The following is a 23,766-nucleotide window of genomic DNA, read 5'->3' on the forward strand; positions in this document are numbered from 1 at the left end:
TATTCATGTCTGATGATATAGGTGAAGCATACAAAATAAAAGTGTGTCTTAATTCACTTTTACCACAGTACTTAAGTAGATACAACAGAGGATTAGAAGGTTTGAGGGGGTTTTTCCCCACAGTTCAGGAAGGTATTTCAGCACATGCTGTGACCCCTTAACCACAAAATAGTCCACTTTGACTGTAACAGATTCCACACGTGCTGAAGTACGTGGCTAAAGCTGAATTTATCTGTGGGAGGGGGAGAGAAAAACAGTCCTGTGCATGTCCCTTTCTGTGTCTTTGAGAGAGAAATCAAATGAGAGCATGTTGTCTCAGATGGTCTCTATTAATTTTTTCCAAAATAATAATTTGGAAGTGAAGACTCCCCTTGAAATGGGATATTTCCTAAGAATGGGAATAAATTTTGGGCCCATAAATATTCTAGAGGAGGGAATAAAAATAATCTTACAAGGGCATTGTTCATAATTTCTCTCATGTCAATATTTCACGATAGCATTTGTTACATAAAAATTATTTTGTGTTATATCCTATACAAGAGTCTTAAAACACATTTTCAGTTACTGAGGAATTATTTTTTTATGAAATGCATGAAAGAATTTTTTTCATGCAACGGAATTTTTTCAGTTAAGCTCTAGTATTTTAACCTAATATTACAGAGCTAGAAATGGATCTAAATCTTTTGTAAATGGCTCTCTTAAAACTGAGGGTAATTTTCATATGGTCCAATAATTTGACATTGATGAAAACTAAGAATGTACAACTGCACTGTGGCCAAAGCAAAACTCTGTTCATGTCTTAATTTTTCAACACGCCCATCACCTCAGATTTGCTTTTTATCTTACTGTCACCATTACCATGTACCAAGTTAACAAACTTTCACAGTTTGATTAATGAATTTGTACACAATTTGCTGATATTGAAAGAAAAATCAACTGTTTTGTGCATGGACTTTAAAACAAAAACATTACCTAGCTCTCAAATGCCTAGAAATAAGAAAAATTGTTTCAGCTCTGTGTTTGCTTTGCAAAAATCTAGCAATTCCTCCTAACTTTTTAGGAGCACTTAATTCATAGGTGCTTTGTCATAGCTGTTGTGGTAGAGCCTCAAGTTTGGTGACAGGAATTTACTGGTCTTCAAGGGTTTTTATGGTCTTCATGGGCTGGGGGCTGAGGGCATTTTAATTAGAGCAGCTCTGAGAGCCACTCTAATTAAACTGCCTTGGAGCATCTTGTGTATTACAAGCTTTAGATAAAGCACCCCCACCTCCATTTTTAAGCATGGAGGCACTGATACATGAGATGCTAGAGACTGCTGGAGCACAGTAATTACCACACTCTAGCAGACTTGATATCTAGCACTTAAGATTAGGTGCTGAATCCCATGTACTTAGCTTTCGATAATTTAAGGCATTTGTGATATATTCTAGGTGTCATAATCCATTTCTTTTCAGTGTCCTTTTATATGGTTTATGTTACCCTGTGCAAATACCTATATTTGCCACTTAAGTGCCCCTGTACTAAAAAATCAGTACATCTGCTGTTTTGAATTATTACTTCAACAACATATTAAATCTTTAGTTTGCAAAGGTGAATGTGTAGAAGGCTCAAATGATTATAACACTTTCACAACTTTTTTAAAATTGAAAATGTCTAGAAATTTTCCACGTTGGATAGCTTAAGCAGGGCTGGGCTGCCCTATCCTGCAGAACCTGTGGCCGCAGGGGGCCCCGCAGCCAAGGGGCACCCTGTGGCCGTGAACACTCAAAATCAGTGCCACAGTGGAGGCAGTTGCCACCAGTCTGCATTGCTGCTGCCACTGCCAGCTTCACATCTAGCCGCTTGCCTGCCCCTCCCTCCCTGCCACTGCCAGCTTCTTCACATCAGGAGGCCCCAAAACAATATCTTGCCAGGGGTGGGGGGAGGGACAAAAATTGTGAGCCAACCCTGAGCTTAAGCTGGCTTTCTGAACAAGTGTCCTCATATTCTGAAAATCTGAGCATCCTCTGTTCCCATATTCAGGTGATATATCTATCCGCGTATATGTTGTCTTTCTGCTACCTTAACACTTCAGTGTTTGTTTCTCTGTTTTAGAATTCAGAAATTAGTATGCAAAAGTTAATTGATACTCAGAACAGTTTTCAATAGGAAAGGACAGGTGATTTGTAAGTAACAGCTATAATGAAATAAAAGGTTTTGTTTAAATGACTGTGGAAATATAACTACATTTTCTCCAGGAAGCAGCCTTCACAGGAAAGATGAACTATATTGTAAAGGGTTTTGTATGAGTACCAGTGAGAGGGAGTAAGGCTATATGTCTGAGAAGGAAGAAAACAGTGAATCAAAGGAAAACTACAGAAGCAACAAATGGAGTAGAATAAAAGTTCAATATCTCAGAATGCTAAAAAAGAACAAATTCTTAGTTTGGTGTTCTTGTATTTAGCAGTCATATGTTTTTCTTTTATATTGCATCAGTTCATTTCTATAACTTGATTTAAAATTACTCCCAAATGGACACAGCCAAAAGATTTTTTTTTTTCAGGAGGCTATACGGTTGTTATTCATCAGACTTCAGCTTTTCAACTGAAGTCCTTTTTCCTTTAGATTGTCTTTTAAAACAATGTTGGCTTAAAACAGTTTTGCTGTTGTGAAGCAAAAGCAAAATACTTATGTGTAGATTGACAGCTTGGAAGGAATTTAATGTGCAAAATCCAGCTTTGTCTACATTTTAAGGTTTGTTTGTACAGCAGAGTATGCCGAAGTCTGTGAAACTAAACTCGCTAATCTCACCTATGAGCATCTGTGTTGCAGAAGCAAATGGGACATCCATAGTAGCCTTCTCCATCATAGCACGGAGGTTACTGGGTTCAGCACTAAGGTTTTTGAGGGCATTTTCCCAGAGCTCGTAACACCTCAGATATGCTACAAATTCTGTTGTGGGACTTCTCTGTTTCCTGGGCTCCCATGCAGAAACAGCCTTAGCTTTCAACATAATTAACTTCCATCTCTACACATTTCTCACATGCATGCCATAGCCAGTGCCAGATTCAGTACTGGAAGATCAGCTAGCTGTCTGTGATTCTGGAGCAGGATTCTATTCGTGTATTGCTGTAGTAGGAAGCAGATAGAGGGCATGAGAGAAGATGATGGTCATTTCAGCAGCAATTTCTGACCCAAAAGTCAATGGTATATCTCAGAAGGAGAGATTCAGGATAGCAGCTACTTACATAAACTGGGGAGATAGCTGTTGCATGTTGTAACTGCTGCAGATTTCCCCATATGCAGACCAAGGTACTTCTGATGCAGGGTAACTATTATAGACTTTTTCTGGTTTGTGAAGACAAGCAGTGGCTCAGTAGTCTTGATTTGAAAAAGCAGAGCTGAGTGGAGCTATATAAGGAATTTGCTCCAGCACACTCAAATACATGGTGTGCTATCACATCAATCCAGAAGTGGGTTGCTGTAGCCATCTATGCGAGTTCCAACTAACCAGCTGTTCACGTTAGCTGGGGAGGCTGTGATGGTGTGGTTTGGTTTAGAGTCTTTAAATCAACAAGTACAAACTGTATCTGAAACATTAATATCAAACGAAGTACAGATACTTGTGGGTAAGGATTCCAGATTTAACCAGAAATATAACCAGCTCAGAAAGATTATTAAGAATAAGCAGACAAGAACTTGAAAGAGGAACTGATCAATAAAGAAATCTACTTCTTATAGAGGCCAGAAAATATAATCATAAAATGAAAATTGCCAAAAATGTGGGGTTTTAAACTTTTCAAAGATAAAAACAAGAGCAAGAGATTCTTCAATCATAAAAAGCAAATACCAAAAAGGAAGAAATGGATTGGTTATGCAGGGAGGATTCACTCAAGATGAAAAGTAAGCTAGGTATGGCCCCAAAACTGATAAATGAATAGTCTCTACAGTTATCTGTAAGGCTTATGGCATTAAGCTTGGGGGAAGGGGAAGGCAAGAGAATATGCAAAGTCTGCACAACAGAGGTGGAAGCCAAACATTAAGAGCAAAATGAATTTAAGTTAGGGGAAGGGGCACACATTCTCTATCCCATAAGTCTGGAAGAACTAATATATGGAATTAGTAGTTTGGTAGCAAAATTTTAAATAATGAGTGAAGAATGACACCATACCTAAATTTGAGAAAGGAGGAAGAAAGTAATTCAAGCAGTTACAGACCCATTGGTATGATTTCAACTTATGCAGTGCGTTAGAACTTATCTTAAATGAAAGACTAATCTAAAGACATGAAAGGAAATAGAAAATGGGATAATGTGCCACAAAGTTTTACCAAAGGTAGACTTTGCCAGACTTACCTGGTGTCTTTCTTTGACAACTTATTTTCTGAACAAAGATAATGCATTGGATTTCATTAAAGCATTGGGCAAAGTGCCACCTAGGAAATTATTATGTAAGCAGGAGAAGACAGGAATTAGTACTCAAAATTGTGAGATTGGTAAGTAACCTGCTGAAGGGGAGTTATCAGAAGGTAGTATTGGGCTGGAAGGCTGTTACCTAGTGGAGCTCTCAAAAGGTTATTATTTAGCAATGCCACTAACGACCTTAACATAAGAAGTTGGTGTGCTAATAGAATTCAGCGAGAAAACTTCTGGAGGCGTTGTCAGTGCAGAAGAATATCCAAACATTGTTCAGCAGGGGTTAGGACCTTTGAAGACTAGAGTAATACAAAAAGGTTCATACAAGATGCAAGAACTTAAAACTACTAACAAGAACTTTTGCTATAAGCTGGGAGCTCATTAGTTGTAACTGACAGAGGAGGAGAAAACCTGGGAGTCTAATCACAGGATGACTGAATCATCTATGTGATGAGGCTATGATAAAAGGACATCATAGCATACATCTTTCAAGGGATCTCCAGTGGAGAAAAGGAAGTTTTAATGCTATGGTGAGACCACATCTGCATATACTGTGGAATACTGTGTATAATTCAGTCACCTCTATTCAAAGTATGAGCTGAACATAGGGCAGGCACATGTTATGTGGTTTGTCTCCACACAACCATGGAGGAGTTAGAACCCCAAGGGAAACTCAGGTAGAGGTCACTTTAAGATCCAGACAGCTCATCACTTCTAGCTCCACCTGCCCTTGGTCCATTAAGACTGTGAACCTGGCAGGGGAAGCCACTTTGAGCTGGGAAGCCAAAGCAGCAGGAGCTCCTAGGTACTGTCTGAATAAGAGGGAGGGACCTTTTCCCTGTCACTGAAAACGTAGAAACAACAGGAATTGCTTGTGTCCCAGATGGAGAAGGACAGGACCCTGAGAGGGGTAAGTGCCTGATTCTGAAGAAAAGAGGAAACTGGCTGTGGGGAAGAGGAGTGCACTGAAGGCTGAATAAAGGCTTCCTGCCTGTCCTCACAGCTGCTCAGGGTCTTGGGCTATAATTCAGTAGAGCAATATGGGCCACACCCCCTGTCTTGCAATAAAGGGACTCATAAGCACTGCCATGACTTGTCTCATTCCTTTTCAGTGCAGAAAAGGGTGAGGGGAATAGGGACTCTAAAATAGCTTAACTTGTTATATCACAGCAAATTAAAGGCTCAATGGGGATCTAATTGTTCCCTTAAAATACAGCTAAAAGTTAAGCAGCAATAATGTAGGTGCAAGGTATTATACTTAAGGACAGGGTTGGCAGGAAAAACTGGTATTTGCAGCCTCTGAATAAACTTTGTCTGGAGGTCAGAAAAACATTTCTAATTATTAGAGAGATACATTCTGAAACAGCCTTCCGGTATGACTTGAGTCAAAAGACCAAACTGCTCTCATGATGGAGTTTACTCAGTTTGTGAAAGAGTTCAGGTTGAGGTGTTTGCTCCTAATAACAGGATATAACAACAGCGTTGTGACCCAGGAAGTGCCTTCATAGTCCTGTGTTTCTGTATCTCTACAGCAGTTTACTACTACAGTTTGTTTATGTTGGGTAGATGCAGCTATTATGCCTGCAATGAAAAATAACTTGTAGAGAATGGATTTCCTTACCTGTCTGTGATGGGGCTATTCATTTATCCATAGTTTGTTTACCTCGAGGGAATGTGTGACTATGAACTGGAAAGGGTATTACTCTTTGGTATGCAGGCCTTCCTGAACCTGCTGCCTTTTAGGTTGGGCAACACCAATGTGGTGCTGAGAAGCTGCATGGCACCAGAGTGCTGGAGGGATCTAGCAATTAACCTGTTTTGATAAGAGGGACAGAAAGATGTTTTTTCTCTTCAGATAACATGGTTACCCACAGGGCATCTGTGCCACTGTTCTGGAGGAGTGTTTATACTCTGTGGCTCATGAAACCAAATCCTGACTTCAAGTCATCAGGCAAAGGTTTAACTAAGAGTTTGAGCGGTGGTAGGGTGTGTATTTGGTTGACTGGTTTGCAAGCCTAGTACAAGCAAATAGAAAATGCCCCTTTCATTATAGACAAGCAAGGAAATAAAGGGTGGCTTTTGCATTGCCTTCTATACAACCTAGGATGATACATGACTCAAGAAGATGATGTGATATGTGATGCTATGCTATTTAAGTGTATATTTCCATTTATTTGTCACTTTGTGTATAGGAGTAACATAGTGTGTAAACTTTTATTAATAACTTTCCATACAATTTGCAGACTTTACAAACTCTTATATATACATTAACAAAAATTATGTATGAAATTGTGCAACTAGTATAGTCTGTTTGGTAATGGAACTGGATAGCACAAGTATACCTTTCTCCTTGTCTTGTGGTTTCATGGGTGTAGAGTGAACCTTGGCAGCTCAGGAGCCTATCTGTGGGCTCTGTACTTGACCAGATGCTAGTCACTGTCCCAAACTCCTTAATAATAATAATAATAATAAAGGCAGGGGTGGACAGGGGAGCTGCCAGGATTGCAGTTACCACCCTATGCCTTGTTTTAAGTGCCTTTAAGGTTTTTAATGCACTTGCTGTACTGGACAGCCATCCATTTGATCTCCACCTCCCCCAGCCTCTTCAAGGTGCTTTCATAATAATGATGATTTTAGGTGTGCCCCCCAAATAACACGCTTTTCTGTAGTCATACCAGAAATTAACCATGAGATGTCAGATATCTAACATCATTTTGTTGGCAGTCTTGGCTCACTGTACATGCACATCATAAGTGTGAAACTTTTTACATGTGCTTGGAGTTTTCCAAATGTTTCTTAGCACTTTAAGTTGTTGTTATCATTGCACATCCTTCGTCCCCATTGCTTTTCTCTAGTTTCTTACCTTTTTTTCTTCAACTGTCAGTGGAATTATTGTCTTCCTGTCTCCATATTCAGGTAGTGTCAGTGGCTGAGTATCACCGCAGGATCGATGCTCTAAATAGTGAAGAACTGCGCACACTCTGCAGACGTCTCAAGGTGCCCTCTTCAGTAGTTAAATCCCTTCTCCGGAGACTAAAATATGTTTCTCTGTAGTGGCTTTGATCAGGGCAAGTCCCATATTGGGTGGGTTTGTCTTGGCTGTAGCAATGAAAGAATCCAGCAGAAAATTCCTTTCTTGTGTCTGTGCCTTAAACCATGAGTGGGTGTGTTGTTGTAGATTTATGATGAAACAGTTATTTCAGAGTTTAAAAGCAGAGGAATTTTCTGCATCTTTGAAACCTTGTTCTCATTACTACATGGTTTCTGAAGTGGTGAGGACCTGTTTTCAATTCTAGTTTGGAGTGGTGGTTTGAGCTAGATGAAAACTTTCCTAAAAAGAATGCAAAAGAGGTTGTTTACAAAACAATGTCATGAGGACTAAGTTTCAAATACTCAACAGTCAATGTGGAAGAAAATTGGAACTGTTTTGCAAATATTAAGTTTCACAATGACCATATAGAGAGGTAAGTATTGCGTCCATTATGCAGGTGGGTAAATTAGCTGAGATCACAACAGGAGAACTGGGAATGGAGCTTCTAGACTATAAAGCAACACTTGATATCTAAATCTGTAAACTAATTGGATAGTGTGGTTTGTTTGTTTGTTTGTTTTTTAATTGACTCTTGCATTCTCTTTAGGTATTTCCCTATATTCTTTGGCATATGTACACTGCAGAATTTGTGTACATTGTACAAAGCTTCCTGATGAAAGCATGCAAAGATATGAAAAAGATTAATTACATATATACATTCCTCCCTTCCTCCCCTTTAGTTAATAAGTGCAAAATTTAAATTTTGGTTCTGAATTTTTCTTTAATGGTTAAACATCAGAAAATGCTTTCATGGCTTTGCTACCTCTAACTTATTGATTTATGTTTCAAACTTGTCTTATTCAGCTGTTGTATTTTCAAACTACTGGTTAAGTGCATACTGTTTTATGTACAACTAGTTTAGAAGCTTGAGCCTCCTAAGAGGAAATGGCTTAAAATACCTTTATGAATTATTAAAAATATGTAAAAATCAACTTTAAGCTTGCCATGGCTATTAGACTTTCACTTTCACAGGAAATTCTGAAATGAACAAGAATCGGAACTGTATTAACAAGGAGGAAATCTTGAGATTTCCTATGAAAGAAAATGGCAAAAACTCACTTTGAAAATTTAGAACTAAATATTTTCCTGGGATTCAAAATTCTGATGTTTCTTGCTTTCTGGGTCCTACTGGAGCTCTGGGAAGCTAGACCCAAAGAGCTTTGGCTATCCTGCCTCAAGGAAGGCATCCTAAACCTCGTGTTTTGGAAACCCTCAGACCCCTGTGTTTTGTGACGGGCTGCCCTGTAGCTCCTTGACCTAGAAGTCTTGGTATGGGATTCTGAGCCAGATGATTGAGCTGGCTGGAAATCAGGGAGGTGTCCAATGGAAATCAGCTTGGCAGGCATGTTTTGAAACCTACCTTAGTTTATTGGAAGGTCTGTTGAAATAGGCACATTTTTACCAAGTGGCATAAATGGCATTTTTGCAGTGCCAAATGTTTCATTATTAAAAATTTCCAGACAGCTTCATCAGCAATTCAACAACTGTACACATTTCTCTACATGGCGCTCTGATCAAAACTAAAGAACTATACTTAACACAAAATACATCACACCCATGCTGTGCACACTGCCTTCAGAAATGGAAGTAATGTCATTGTCTCAGTGCTGTTTTTACTGCTTTTAGTTCAGGAAATAATGCACAGTACTAGGGCAGTACACAAGTCCCTTCAGTGCTTGTGTCCAAAGTTACAGTACAAAAAATAATTTGGCTAGTGCCTGATCCTGCAGGTAGTTAAGTGTGGTAATTTCTCCCTGTTTGACTTCAAAGTTCCTTAGGTGTCTAAATTCCTGCATCTGCATAGACCCAGCCCTGGCCCACTATGACCTTATTTCCTGTGTAAGTCTACTGAGGGGCTCAGTTTGGTCTCGGAGCATGGTGAACAAATGCAAATGGGATTGGTCCCTCACAAAATATGGTTGTGGGCACCTCCTTTAGCAGGCCTGTTTAAAAGGAAAAGAGAAGAGAATAAAGATGGTGCTGCTGAATCTAAACTATAGAAACAATATTGGGACCTTACGTACTTTGATATGTGGACTGTAAAATGTTGTGTTTCTCTTGGGAGAGAACCTTTTGTCCTGGAATCTTCCAAATGTAAAAATCCACTTCCCTGCTTCAAGTCTGTTTTGAAATATGTGGAATAAAATGTGCTTAACGCTCCCTTCCCTTCTTCACCCCCCCCCCCAAAATATAGCTATGTAGGTATGTAAGTTGTTGTGGTTCAGTCACCAGACCAGTCAGAAGGTGTTCTTGCTGGCCATCTGCTGGTGAAAAAGCAGCATTGCAGCTTGAAGGGTCATGTGTATTTGTGCAAAGTGGCTAGTATTCGCTTTGGATTGGGATTTGGCTGATTTGGGGGTCAGTGATTCGATTCAGTGATTCGAATCACTGTCCTAAATCGGCCGAATCTCCAAATTGAACAGGCCCTGTCAATGGCTGCCCCACCTGGCCCAGCATCCTGGCACTTTAAAAATAAAAAAAAATAGCCCTACACTCACCAGCTGCTGCCAGGCAGGGGGACAATTCCCTGCTGCCCCATGCTGTGTGGGGAGGCTCTACTACAAGCCCCCAGAGGTCCTGACGGCCGCTACAGCAGCCAGGGAGTGTAGGGCTTTTTTTTAAAGCGGTAGGATGCTAGGATCAGGCAAGGCAGTTTATTGAGGGGGCTGGGAGAGCAGGTGAGGGTCAGAGACGCTCAGAGAGGCTGGAGCAGCAGGCAGGAGATGGGTCTGGTGGGGGGGGTCCTCCTGTGGTCCCTTTCCTCCGTCCCTTCCTTACTGGCACAGAGTTTGGGTCCAGCTCCCTGCAGTGGTGAGCGGGGACTGCCCAAATCTCCTCCAAAGCCTTTTCCAAATCAATTTGGACCTTTTTTATTGGTCTCCCAATTTTAATTCTGATTCAGAGACTTGGCCGCCATATTGGGATGAATCTCCTCCAAATCAAATCAGCAGCCAAAGCTTCGCACAGCCCTAATGTGTATATGCGCACCTGTTTTGATCTGAATTAAGCCCTGGGACACTTAGGCCCGTGTCAGATGAAACATTTACAACTATAAGTAGGCTTTCAACTTGTTTTCACTCTGGCCCCAGGAATCTTGCATTCTTTGTACCATGGCCAACATCAGTGGGAGGGGTGGAGGGTGCACTCATCAACTGGCTCTGTAGGCTAGTAGTTATGACCCTTTTTTTACAAAGTGGGTGATATAGTAGAGGAGAACATTGAACCTAGTTTTCTGGCACCCCAGCATCTTTCTCCAGCTATAAACATGGTTTAAAAACCAGCAATCCTTCCTTGGGCCTTTGAAAGAAGGCATTTAAGGGCTGTCCTTCAGCTTTCCAGACTCAGGATTGCAAGTCAACAGAAGCAGAGCTGACCGCAACCCTGATCCACGGTATAGCCACACAGACAGTTTGCTGCAGGGTGTTACCATGTGCCCGCTACAGTGTGCCCACCACCATGTGTGGTAACTGTCCTTGTGCACACTTTCGCTCTGACACAAGTGAAAGCAGCAACTTTGACTGAAAGGTAAAAAGGAAAAACTGTTTGGCTGAAAATGCTGGTAAGCATTTACTGTGAAGTAAACACATGCGTACCCCCTCTCTCTCACCCTACAATAATCATTCCTGTGTCCATACCCTTGTGCTCCTAAGATATGGAGGGAGTGAGAGTACAGATATGTCTCTCTGCTTAGCATTTCCTATTTGCTAGTTCTTTTGGATTGTCATTTGGCACCTCTCCTCCACCACCACCATTTAGGGAACCTAGACACGTCCCTTGGGGTCTTGGATTCCCCTTTGGGGCAGGCACTTGTAAGCTAGCCTTTGTTAGATACTTGGCCCTTAATAAATAGTGCATAAATACTTTTATTGTGTTACTAAACAGCAGTTATTTCTTGTTGAATTTTTGCTCTGAAGTATTATACACCTGACAATGACATTTTAGAAGTGGGCCAAATGTGTCAAATAGCACATACTTTAAGCAGTACTTCATATTTTTTGATATTGAATGTTTAAATATGCTTTTGTATCAGAAAAATATTTGCCACCCAACACAAGTAATAGAAAACTTGAGCTTTGCTTGGATATTTTATTTTAGTCTTCCAAATGACTGGCGCAAATTTTCTTAAAGTCAAGATTATTAAAGATTATCATAATGAATGTATAGAACAAAGCTTTGTTTTGCTGTCTTTCAACATTATCTGCCTAAATAGCTTGTGAAAGAGAACAAATTAACTTTTCTTCAGTTTTAGTAGGCCATCACAACTTGTTTAAAACATCTTACTTTTGATTTTTAATCTTGGTTTGAACTGGTGGAAGAATATTTCACAGGCTTTGAAAAAATGCAAATCTTCCTTTTGTACCCTAGGTTTTTATTTTACTCAAACTTAACATAATGGAAAGAGCTACCACAGAGTGGTACCTAAAGTGCTGCAACTTGTGTACAATCATCCTTTGATTTCCAAAAAGCAGAGGTCTAAATCCTCAGCTTCAGGACATAGAATCAGGTTTATTGAGCAAGTCTACAGTGATAGATAGAAGTTTTCAAACACCTTAAGAATGACAGAGAAGATGGAGATGGGCTTTTCTCTGTTGCTGTAGGAGACAAGACTAGGAGCAATGGCCTCAAGCTACAGCAGAGGAAATTTAGGATGAAGATTAGGAGGAACTCCCTGACTTTAAAGGTGGCCAGGCTTTGGAACAGGCTACGTAGAGAAGTTGTGGAATCTCCATGCCTGGAAATTTTCTAGAGCAGATTGAACAGGCACTTGCCTGGAATGATTTAGTCAGGGATGTTCCTGACTTGAGCAGGAGGCTGGACTAGATAACTGTGTGAGATCCCTTCCAACCCTACTTTCCTATGATCCCATATGTTTATCCTTCTATAATATTCCAAAGCTGTGTCTTCCTGTGACTGTATCAACAGCTTAAAAACCAAGAGAGTATAACAAAACCTGCCTCAATAAATTGGCCAATAGCTGCATTACCATGAAGAGTCCTTGTTGGATTCATGTATTTAAAGAAGAGGTATGTGTGGTAACTACAGTAACTCTGAGGGTTGACAGATGTTGACTTTAATGGTTTCTACTTTATTTTCCTAATGCTAAAAGGCTAATCCAATACCCAATAGTCATCATGTTTTCCATTAACTATCTGAGGGACCAAGTTTCAGCTCAGGTCTTTGGGATAATAATATCTTGCTTTTATATGGTACTTAACATCAGTGCTCTACAAAAAGGGTCAGTGGTATTATTGCCATTTCTTTGGCATTTGAAAGCATGGTGGACCTCAAACATCCCATTAAATTACCATTAGAAAGACAATAAATTTTATGTTGTGTCAACTGAAGCAAATTTTAAAAGCCCTAATTCAACTCTGAGCTCAAAGAATTTTTGTTTTTTCTAGCAGATTATTTTTTGTAGGAACAAATATAAGGCATGACCTTCTTCTGAACATCAAATTGTGTGTAAGAATCTATTTTTCAGTGTATTGTTTCATACCAATATATTTACTGTAAGAGGGAGTAATTTATCTGTCAAATATAACAAACTTCTAACAACATTCTAGCTTTTATGGATAGTTGTCTTTGCATTCACAATGTTGAGTATGCAGAGTAAAACTGTTTTAAAAAAAGAAAAGAAAGAAATGTTTGTGGAGGCTGAATGTAGCTTCCTGAATGCTGACTTTCCACCACCTCCCCTCTCCTCTCTTCTTTTTTTTGTGCAGATAACAACAAGGGAAGACATAAATTCAAAGCAGGTCACAAATATCAAACCAGACCTGGAGCCTGAAGCTTTTCGGCCAAATCTTAGTGATCCTAGTGAATTGCTACAACCAAGTCAAATTGAAAAGGTATGGTCCTTCCATGGTTGCTTACTAGATTTGTCATTGCACTTTAAATATTCCAAGCACAGTCTATCAGGTACTCCAAACAAATAAGGAAAGTTTGTCCTGAAGATCATAACATTTAAAGAAACGAGTAAGTAAAGCACAAATAGTAAGTAAAGCACAAATACTTGCCACATGCAGTAATTTCAGTGCAACCACTGCTACCTGTCCTTACTTAAAAATAGGTGGTTTGATGTTGTCATGGAGGTAGAAGAAGGATGCTTCGGGGTGGAGTGTCATGTCTTGTTGATGCTTAGTGAAGGCCTCCTTGTCTCCTTTGTTTTTGTTTGTTTGTCAAGGGTCATTTGACTCCATTAATCTGGGACTTATCACCATGGATCCTGCTTTTCCATGATCAAAAAAAAAAAATTATAAATTCTCTGATTAAAGAATTGCAAATTTTCTGATTTATTTATTTATTTATTTATTTATTTATTTATTTTAAATCCCAAAATCTGTGGTTAAAATTAAATGCCACCCAGCCCCATTGCCCTGTCAGAGGGGCCCCCAGCTGCCAGGGCTATGGGGCCAGGGACCCAGGTCCACAGCCCCCTGCCCCCAGTGGAAGGCAATGGCTGCTGCAACGGGAGCATGAGCAGCTACCCTCCTACTGCCTGTCTGCTGCGGGCTCAGGTGGGGCTGGCTCCTGGTGGCAGCATACACTCCTGGGGGGCAGGGGAGACCTGTGCCCCCCAGATCTGGGGGGGCGGGGGGTGGGTGGATGCGCACTGCAAGCTCATGCATCCCACTCTGCTGCCCTCCCCCAGGGCTTCCAGAGCGCAGCAGGTGCAACCTGTCACAGCAGCACATGGGTGGGGGGATGCACGAAAGCTGCATGCTACTGCAAGCTCCACACTGCTCTGGCCATGCTTTCCCTGCAAGCAGGGGCAGGAATGAGGGGTGCACCCTGCACTGCCCCCGTGCATGCAGAGGAAGCACGGTCAGGGCAGTGCGGAGCTTGCAGCGGCATGCAGCTTTCCTGTGTCCAACCTGCTGAGCCAGTTACGCACACTGCACTCCAGAGGCCTGTGGGGAGCGCAGCATTTGCGACCCAGGGTTTGCAGCCTGCCATTCACCATCCAGCGTAAGGTGGCAAAGGGCTGCAGCAAGGCAACAGCCCTAGACTTTAGGAGGGCTGACTTCAACAAGCTAAGGAGGATAGTTGGGGAAGCGCTGAGGACCCAGAGGGGAAGGGAATCAGATGTCGAAGGTGAGTGGTTGCTCCTTAAGGAGACGATCCTCCATGCCCAAAGGGAGGTAATCCCAACAAGGGTCAAAGGGAGCAGGAGGGCACATAAACCCCCATGGCTCACTAAGAGCATCCGGGAATGTCTCCTTGCTAAAAGGGAGGCATATACCCAATGGAGAGATGGGGTCATCGCCAAGAAGGACTATGTTATAGTCGCCCGAGGATGTAGGGGGGCAGTCAGGAGGGCCAAGGCAGAGTTGGAGATAGGACTAGCTTCCCGGATTAAGGACAATAAGAAGTCCTTCTTCAAATACATAGGGGGTAAAAAGAGGGTCCCGGGTAATGTGGGGCCCCTGCAGGACACGATGGGCAACTTAGTCATCACGCCAGATGACAAAGCTAACATATTTAACGATTTCTTTGCCTCTGTCTTCCTAAGTAGGGACCAGTTCAGCCACCTCCCTGCTGGGCCCCCCTCGGGCCCCGAGAGAGACACGCCTGGGCCAAGGGTTAGCGAGGAGTTAGTTAGGGTACTTCTGGAGAAGCTGGACGTGTTCAAGTCCGCTGGTCCGGACGATCTTCACCCTAGGGTTCTATAGGAACTGGCTGAGGTCATTGCGGGACCCCTGGCACGGCTCTATGAGCACTCGTGGTGCTCTGGCGAGGTGCCGGAGGACTGGAAGAGGGCCAATGTGGTCCCTATCTTCAAAAAGGGAAAAAAAGAGGACCCGGGAAATTACAGGCCAGTTAGTCTGACCTCAATCCCGGGGAAGCTCTTTGAAAAAATTATCCTGGCACACGTCCAGGAGGGCCTTGCGGGGGAATGCATGCTCAGGGGCAACCAACATGGGTTTATCAGTGGCAGGTCTTGTCAGACCAACCTGGTGGCCTTTTACGATCAGGTCACCAAATCATTAGACGCAGGGGTTGCTGTGGATGTAGTCTTTTTGGACTTCCGGAAGGCTTTCGACACTGTCTCTCACCTTGTCCTCATCAAAAAGCTGAGAGACTGTGGTGTCGATGCCCACACGGTCAAATGGGTCGCCAGCTGGTTGGAGGGCCGCACCCAGAGGGTGGTAGTGGATGGGTTCTTCTCGACCTGGAAGGATGTGGGCAGTGGGGTTCTGCAGGGCTCGGTCCTCGGGCCTGCACTGTTCAACATCTTCATCAGTGACTTGGATGAGGGGGTAGAAAGCACCCTGTTCAAGTTTGCTGATGACACTAAGATGTGGGGGGATGTGGGTGCACTAGAAGGGTGCAATAGGCTACAAGCTGACCTTGACAGGTTGCAACGGTGGGCGGATGAGAATAGGATGGGGTTTAACACTGACAAGTGCAAGGTGTTGCACATGGGGAGGAAGAACCGGCACCACACTTACAGGTTGGGGAACTCTCCTCTTGCCAGCACGGAGACGGAAAAGGATCTTGGAGTCGTCATTGACTCCACGATGAACATGGGCCGGCAGTGTGGGGAGGCAGTCAAGAAGGCCAATCGTACCCTATCATGCATCCACAGATGCATCTCGAGCAGGTCCAGGGAGGTGATCCTCCCCCTCTATGCGGTACTGGTCAGGCCGCAGCTGGAGTACTGCGTCCAGTTCTGGGCGCCACACTTCAAGAGGGACGTGGACAATATGGAAAGAGTTCAGAGGAGGGCCACTCGTATGATCAGGGGTCAGCAGGGCAGGCCTTATGAGGATAGGCTACGGGACCTGAACCTGTTTAGCCTCCACAAGAGAAGGCTAAGGGGGGACCTTGTGGCCTGCTACAAACTGGTCAGGGGGGATCAGCAGGTATTGGGGGAGTCCCTGTTCCCCCGTGCGCTGCCAGGAGTGACCAGGAATAACGGTCACAAACTGGCGGAGGGTAAGTTTAGATTAGATATTAGGAGGCGCTACTTCACAGTCAGGGTGGCTAGGGCCTGGAACCAGCTTCCAGGGGAAGTGGTGCAGGCTCCTAGCCTGGGGATTTTTAAAAGGAAGTTAGATGAGCACCTTGCCGGGGTCATCTGACCCCGGTGCTCTTTCCTGCTAAGGCAGGGGGTCGGACTAGATGATCTACCTAGGTCCCTTCCGACTCTAGCTACTATGAAACTATAAGAACTCTGGTCATGTGGCGGGGGGAGAGTTTGCAGCCTCTCTGCTCCTGGCTGGCTGCAAACCACCCCCAGTGGCCGGGAAGTGCCCAAACTGGCTGGGGACTGAGGGGAACAAGGAGGCTTGCAGCCTCCCCACTCCCAGAAGGAGTGCCCAGTCAAATTTAACCCACCCCCACTCCTGGCCAGAGTGCCCAAGCTAGCTTAGGGAGGGGGGGCGTGGTTTGCACCCTCCCCGCTTTCTCAGCCCCCAGCCAGCTTGGGCACTTTGGCCAGGAGCAGTGGGGTTTGCAGCCAGCCAACCACTCCAGTTAGGGGTGAGGAGACTGCAAACCTCTTCACTCCCTCAGCTCCAAGCCCCACTTACCTCCAGCAAGAAGAGTGAGCCTGAAGCAGCCTCGAGTAAGTGCAAGTGTGGGGGCCTGCCCTTCCCCCTTTCCCTTTTCCCTCCAGGCAGGGTTGGGGGTTTCCATGCCTGTCTTGCAAACAGCTCTTGGAGGCTGGAATTCAGCCAGCCTGCAGAGCTCTTTGCAAAAGGGGGAAATCCGCAGGTTTTTCTGATTTTAAAAATGGGAAATCTGTAGTTTTTCTGTGAAAAAAGGAAAACCCAGATCCCTGCTTATCAGTCAGACAACAAGACCAAGCAGCAACAGTGGCTGTATATTGACCATTTCTGCAGGTGATGCTAATTGTGTTAAACCCTTGAAAAATAGAGCAGGGGCATGCACAGTGTAGTTAGAATTTAAAGGATGATTCATCACTACTAGATTGCACTACTGGATTACCAAGGTTCTGGTATTGGGGAATGGATGTGCAAATGTCAGCTGTATTGAACAAATATTCAAGATGTGCAAGTGAGGAAGAATAGGAATGAAGAAAAATCATATCTGGTAGAAGATACCGTATTTTTCGGACCATAAGACGCACCGGACCATAAGACGCACCCCTCCTGGAGCCTCAGTCTCCGCGGCAGCGAGTCCCTCCTTCGGACTCCTGCCCCATCTGTTCCGGCCAGCCATTTTTATTGCCGGCTCCTGGCCACCGGCATGGGCGCCGGCTTCTGGTCTAAACAAGCGGCGGATGTCCCGCTCGGGCTCCGCCGCCTCCGCGGGCAAGCTCCACCCCGTCTCCCCGGGACACGGCATAAACAAGCGGCGGGTGTCCCGCTCGGGCTCCGCCGCCTCCGCGGGCAAGCTCCGCCCTGTCTCCCCGGGACACACACCTTCGGACCATAAGACGCACCCTCGTTTTCCCCCCGCTTTTGGGGGGAAAAAAGTGCGTCTTATGGTCCGAAAAATACGGTATTTTCTATAAAATTCCATCTTACAGAACAACCGCAGCGCATAGATTGATAGATAGACCAAAAAAGGTAGTTTAAAAGGTTTAGAGTATTGGTAATACTGCCATCCTCCCCCATTTCCAAATTCTCTTGTTTGGGCTGGGTCACTCCCCTGCCCTGCCATCCCAGAGGGCTGGACCATGCCTCCTCCTCCTGCAGGACCAGGCCATGATCCATCCCTCTGGTGGGGCCAGGCTGGGGCAGGGCTATGGCTCCTTCCCACCCCCCCACAGTGCCAGGCCTTTTTACCTCCTCCAGGTCAGAGTTGGGGCTTGTCCACACCCCCTTCCCTCTCTGACAGGGCTAAGTTGGAGCCAGAACACATCCTCTTCCCCTGTGTGGCTAGATGGGGAACTGGATCTGGCCCACAGATGGACCGCGTGCTGCCCATCTAGTGCACGGGGCAAAAAGGTTGGGCACCATTGTTCTAGATCATTTGTGGGTGGTAATAATTTCTGGAAAAAAAGGTAGCTTTAAAAGCTTATTGAAAGATGAGGTGGCTTAGCTTATATTACCTGGAAGGCTATTCCAGGGGGTCTCTTAATAGGTTCAGTAAGACATATTCAGGCTTCATTCCTATGTAGCATATATTTAAATGATATTACTTAAATAAGCAGATTTTTTTGTTGCTTTGTTAATAGCTTACAAAGACTCTTCCTCCACGAACCATTGGATATCCATGGACGCTTGTCTACAGTACTGCAAAGCATGGCATGAGCTTGAAGACCTTGTATCGAACCATGTTGGGGCTGGACACTCCTGTCCTGATGGTTATCAAGGACAGCGATGGGCAGGTATGAAAATATTAGCTAAAAAAAAAGTGCTGCTTCAAGTAATTTAAATATTTATCTCTATTTGTAGTTGTGCATGGTTGTTGCAATTCTAAATCTTTGCTCAGGCAGGTTCAAAGGCGGCATTTCCCTGGGAGGAAGTTTGATCAGAGAAATCTGTGGTCAAGCCACCCTTGTTGAGATTTTTTTTTTATTATCATTTTATTGCTGAATTATTTTTAAGGAAAACTAGAAATAGTGAAAGTGTAGGGACAACATTACAAATTTGCATGAGTGTCAAAAAATGGCAGGTATACAGCTGGATAACTGCCATTTGGTGTGCAAAGTGACTAAGAGTCCACTTTTGATAGCTCAGAGTTGATAGATCCTGTATTTTATGTTCCAACAAAATTTAACAGTGAAGAACACTTATTCTAATATTTATAAAAGCCTTAATCTATCTGGCGGGCTGTCCATAACACTTCTTATTTACACTCTGATTGGCTGACTGAAACAACAAATCAGAGTGTGAATACAGTGTTGGTACAGGAAGTGGCGGAGACACAGGGGACAGAGGGCATGGGCCCCTCTGCCCCTGCCCTGCTCCCTGGAGGCCGCAGCAACGGGGTGGATGGAACCAGGGAGGGTAGGAAGAGCCCGGCAGTGCTGGCCTTGCCCCCCCTCGCTCTCAGCAGTGAATATGGGGTGGGGTGGGGGGGGCAGTCGAGGCCACCAGAGCTGGCCTCACCCTGCCCCTCTTCCCCCCCCCTGCTCCTTGGAGGCAGCAGCAGCATGTGTGGGGGGGAAGTGGGGTTGGGATGCTGTGAAGGGCATGAGGCAACTGGTGGTGGAGGGGAGGAGTGGGACCGGGCCAGATTTCCCAAGGGGGGAGAAGCCTGCCCGGGGGTTGGGGGGGGAGAGAGAGAAGCTGGCCCCCCCGTGGCGGTTGGGGGGTGGAACAGGGTGGGGGGGAGGGGAGGAGCAAGCCTCCTCCACCCTTCCCCCCCCTTAGGCCCAGGCACACTCCTTCCCCACTGCCACATCAGCCCCTCCCCTGCTCTTCCTGTCTCCCTCCATGTTGGCCTGGGCTCACTTCTCCCCACCCTCAGGCCTGGCCCTCCCCTACAACCCCCCGCATCAGGCCTGGGCCTGCTTCTCCTTTCCCCTTGCCATTGCAGCGGGGAAGGGGGGAGCAGACCCAGAACCCAAGTGGCAGGAGGGAAGTGGGGAGTAGGCCCAGATGGGGGAAGGACATGGGGCTCCACCCCTGCCTGCTCCCCCCACATCATTCTTCACAGGCATTTGGCTAGTTCCTAAATAAGAGCTGGTAACTACCTACTTCTACATAGGCTTCATATTCCTGTATGCTTACCTTGGTGATCCACAAAAGAGACACTGTGGTATGTCTGCTTTTTGCTGATAAATATCAATGCTGAATAGATAATAGTTTTGTTAAGTCAGGGGTGTCAAAGATGTGGCCCACACGGACGTACCTCCCAGCCCCCAGTGCTGCCTGTGGGTCTCTGAGATGAGGCACAGAACAAAACATGTCAACTGTGGGTGCTCTGGGACATGCACTAGAGCTGCATGTGAGGCCAGTCTGTGTGTCTAATCCAGCATGCAGAATGGACTCATGCCACTCATCAAGTACATAGGGCTGAATGAGTTTGACAGCCATGCTGTAAATGATTGTCCAGCAGCTACCATATGGAGAAGGCCATACCCTATTGTACCATTACAGTAAAGTGTAGGCCTATACCCCCAGACAACTGAGACATGACAACTCATCCTAGGCAATTCTGGTTCTCGCTCTGCTACCTTTTAACTCAGTCTGTTCTGTTTGACGTGGTTTTGTGAAGCTGGCAGAGTTCAGAATATCTTGGTTCCCAACCACATAGAAGATTTTTCTGCAAACTGATGTAGCAGAACAGAATGCTTTTTGACAAGTTACCCATTTCCTATGGTACTTAATTGATGGTCTGCCAGCCCAAAATACTTCGGATTATCCATCAGCTCTGAAGGAATGCATTTTTTTAGGACATGATTTTTTTTGTCCCCAGAATGGCTAGAATTAACTAGCTGGATTCAATCCCACCCTCAGTGGGATTTATTCAATGTGTTGATGAAGACTGCCCTTTCAGTAACTATAACATCAGTTTGGGAAGTAAAGGTAATCTCTTTTTTTCAAGACATACTGACCCTTCAATCTCACCTCAAGCTCTTGTCTAAAATATTCTTTGATTTTGATTTTTAAATAAACTGATTCACCTCACAGTTCTCTTCAGTTCATGCTCAGGTCCAGACAAAGCTATCAAGGTGATCTGGACAAAATGAGACCCTTTGAGAATTTCTGAAGATTGCAGAGGAGAAGTTAGTTACCAAACAATAACTGGTTGTTTCCTAGATGCTGTTGAGTCTTGTACCACCTGTATTCTATATTGTGTAAGAATAAGGAACAGTTGAGGGTATGAGAACATCTGTGATACAGGCCAGCACATCTCAAAAACGCAGTAGCTGCAGGGAGAATAACAAATTTTCTTGTAATACAGGCAACTTTTTTTGGGACTGATGGTAATGCCAGTCCTGAGATAATGTATCCTTTTACTACTGAAGCATAATAGATCTGGGGTTTGTATTTTTAAGGAATAAATGGAGCCTTAAAAAGTTGGGCTTCAGGACCCTGGCTAGCTGAAGCTAACTGTATATTAAGAAGAAATAATAATACAGTAGTTCTTGCTAACGTGGCTGGTGAAAATATATATTCAGTTAATATTTAATATGGATTTTTGTGGGGGGGGTTTTGTTTTTTTTTAATTTCTATTTAAGGTTGTTGGTTGTAGCTCTGGTCTAAGGACTCAGGCAGACAAGGTTCTTCAGATTGATGTGATATCTTTTTATTAGACCAATTAAATAGCTGGGCAAAAATGTTCTTTGCAAGCTTGTGCCCCAAAACTTGCAAAGAACAATTTTTCCAACTATTTAGTTGTCTAATAAAAGATATATCTACCCAAAGAACCTTGTCTGTGTATTTCTATCTAAAAAATTATAAGTTCATTTCTGTTTCTAATAGTAACTTTCATCCACATACACCTCCCAAATGTATGGGTGTTTATCTTCCCTTAAACTATATGAACTTTCCTGAATGTTACTTCTCACAAGTTGAGAAAATCTTTTTTTTTTTTTTCTTCTAAAGAGGGTTTGCTTTATATGGTTTGACAGTAACAATAGTCAAATATGACTACATTGTAGTCTGGAAACTTTTTAAAGATGAATCTTATTTTCTCTAATACTTGATATATCAAAACAAGATACATAATGATCCAAAAACATAGTGGTCACAGGTGCTTGTTATGTAGCAGTATTCTTTATGTTGTATGCTGATATTATCCTTGTAGCATATAGCCTTTGGACTGGAACAAAGCTATACTGCACCACAGAGCTCCTAAAGTGTCAGTTGTGCTGGTGAATTTGGTGTAGTTAGTTGCTCTGCAGGACATCATGGAGCCACCCTGTCCCCATTCCTTTCTTCCTATTACCTAGAGATGCACACCTGGAATCCAGACCCTTCACTCTTCAGAGCAGACTTTTATGTGGAGCAAACTGCATGGTACTATTTTCTCATACCTTCATCCCACACTGCTATACAGTGAAATCATAATCTGATATTATTTGAATTGTTGAACAACTGCCTTTTTTTCAAATTTGGAAAAAGTAACATATAATTACAATAAAAGTTGAAGAAGGATTGGATTTGGAGGTGTGTGCTTATATGTTCTTCAGAGATGCCAAGGTTTATTTTAATTACTGGATTTTAATTACTCAGAGCTTTCTCATATTCAAAATTAGCAAGCTTAGTTAACACAGCTGTTTGTACATGTGGGGGGGAGTTACCAATACTTCAGTGGTGACTTTCTGACACTTTGGGGGGGAAAAAAATATTGGTGTGCTCTTTTAACAATAGTTGAGGCACACTAGTGTTGGTATGAGGGAGGCAGGGGAGGGAGAAAAGTTGGACATGACTGATCAAGCTAATTGTTAAATCAACTTTGCACAGATTTTGCATCTCGCATAATACTGATATAGAAAAAAATCAAATTGGCTTAAAGCCAATATTAACAGTGATCCAAAAATACTATATTTACTTAATTCCAAACAAAGTATTTTTCCTATTCAACATGGAGAAAACAAAGCTTCAGCTTTGAATTATCAAGTGAAAATGCAGCCAGAGGAGGTGGCAAGAATCTACTCAGTGAGGCACAGGGTAACAGAGAAATGGGGAAAAGCAAAAAAAAACAAACAAAAAAACCCACAGGGGGGAGGTGCATTTAAGTAGACCTGATATCTATTCTAAATGTTTTACCAGGTCTACTGTATCTTTTAAGTATTTGTATGGCCTCATTCAACACAATGTATTTGAGTACTTCACAATTCACATAATAGCTTTGTCAAAACTTATCAAAAGTGACTGCATTTATGTGTATGTGAGTTCCTCCTAATGAGGGCATCATCAGGTGTAAACAAACCTCACTCCTGTGAGATGGCACAATGTTTATGGTGGCACAAGTTACAAACAAATGGATGTCCTAGCCTATCGCCATGCTCCCAGGGCCCCAAAATGTTGCTGGGACAAAAGGTGGTAACAGTTTATAATGCCTTATAAAGGAGGACATCTGTTTGCTTAGTGTGGTCCAAGAATCTCCTTGCTGAGGATTCCCACAGTGCCTGTATCAGGCTGCTGCTCCTTGACTTGGTGCACACTTGTAGGATTAGGCCCATGAAGGAAGCCCTGGGAGCAGCAGGGGCCCAGACCTGGTGGGTCAGCAGCCCTGGGTAACATCTGCAAATGCCAGTGAAGCGGATCAGCTGTGTTGGGACACATCCTGTCACATCTGAACCCATTCAGAGACTACCTTTATCTGTCTGTCTTTGTGCCTGCAGTGCTAGTGCCTGGCTGGACGTCATTTTGGTTGAAAATCTGGTCCATTTCAAAACAAAGCAGTTCCA

General features: G+C 43.6%; 1 protein-coding gene across 10 annotated transcripts in view; it reads left to right on the forward strand.

The window, feature by feature from the left end:
- Positions 1-23,766, forward strand: part of OXR1 (oxidation resistance 1) — a 490,067-nt gene that overhangs the window by 452,389 nt on the left and 13,912 nt on the right. For 8 of the 10 annotated variants that reach the window (XM_090040493.1, XM_090040490.1, XM_090040495.1 and 5 more), the window contains 3 exons: positions 7,310-7,390; positions 13,208-13,333; positions 18,634-18,786. In XM_090040493.1, coding sequence (XP_089896619.1) covers positions 7,310-7,390; positions 13,208-13,333; positions 18,634-18,786 — 360 coding nt within the window. The remainder of the gene's footprint in view (positions 1-7,309; positions 7,391-13,207; positions 13,334-18,633; positions 18,787-23,766) is intronic. The other 2 variants (XM_090040496.1, XM_090040500.1) reach the window with 1 other exon arrangement.

Source organism: Crocodylus siamensis, chromosome 3, assembly GCF_052110815.1.
Source record: "Crocodylus siamensis isolate JL-2025a chromosome 3, ASM5211081v1, whole genome shotgun sequence".
NCBI classification, from domain to species: Eukaryota; Metazoa; Chordata; order Crocodylia; family Crocodylidae; genus Crocodylus; species Crocodylus siamensis.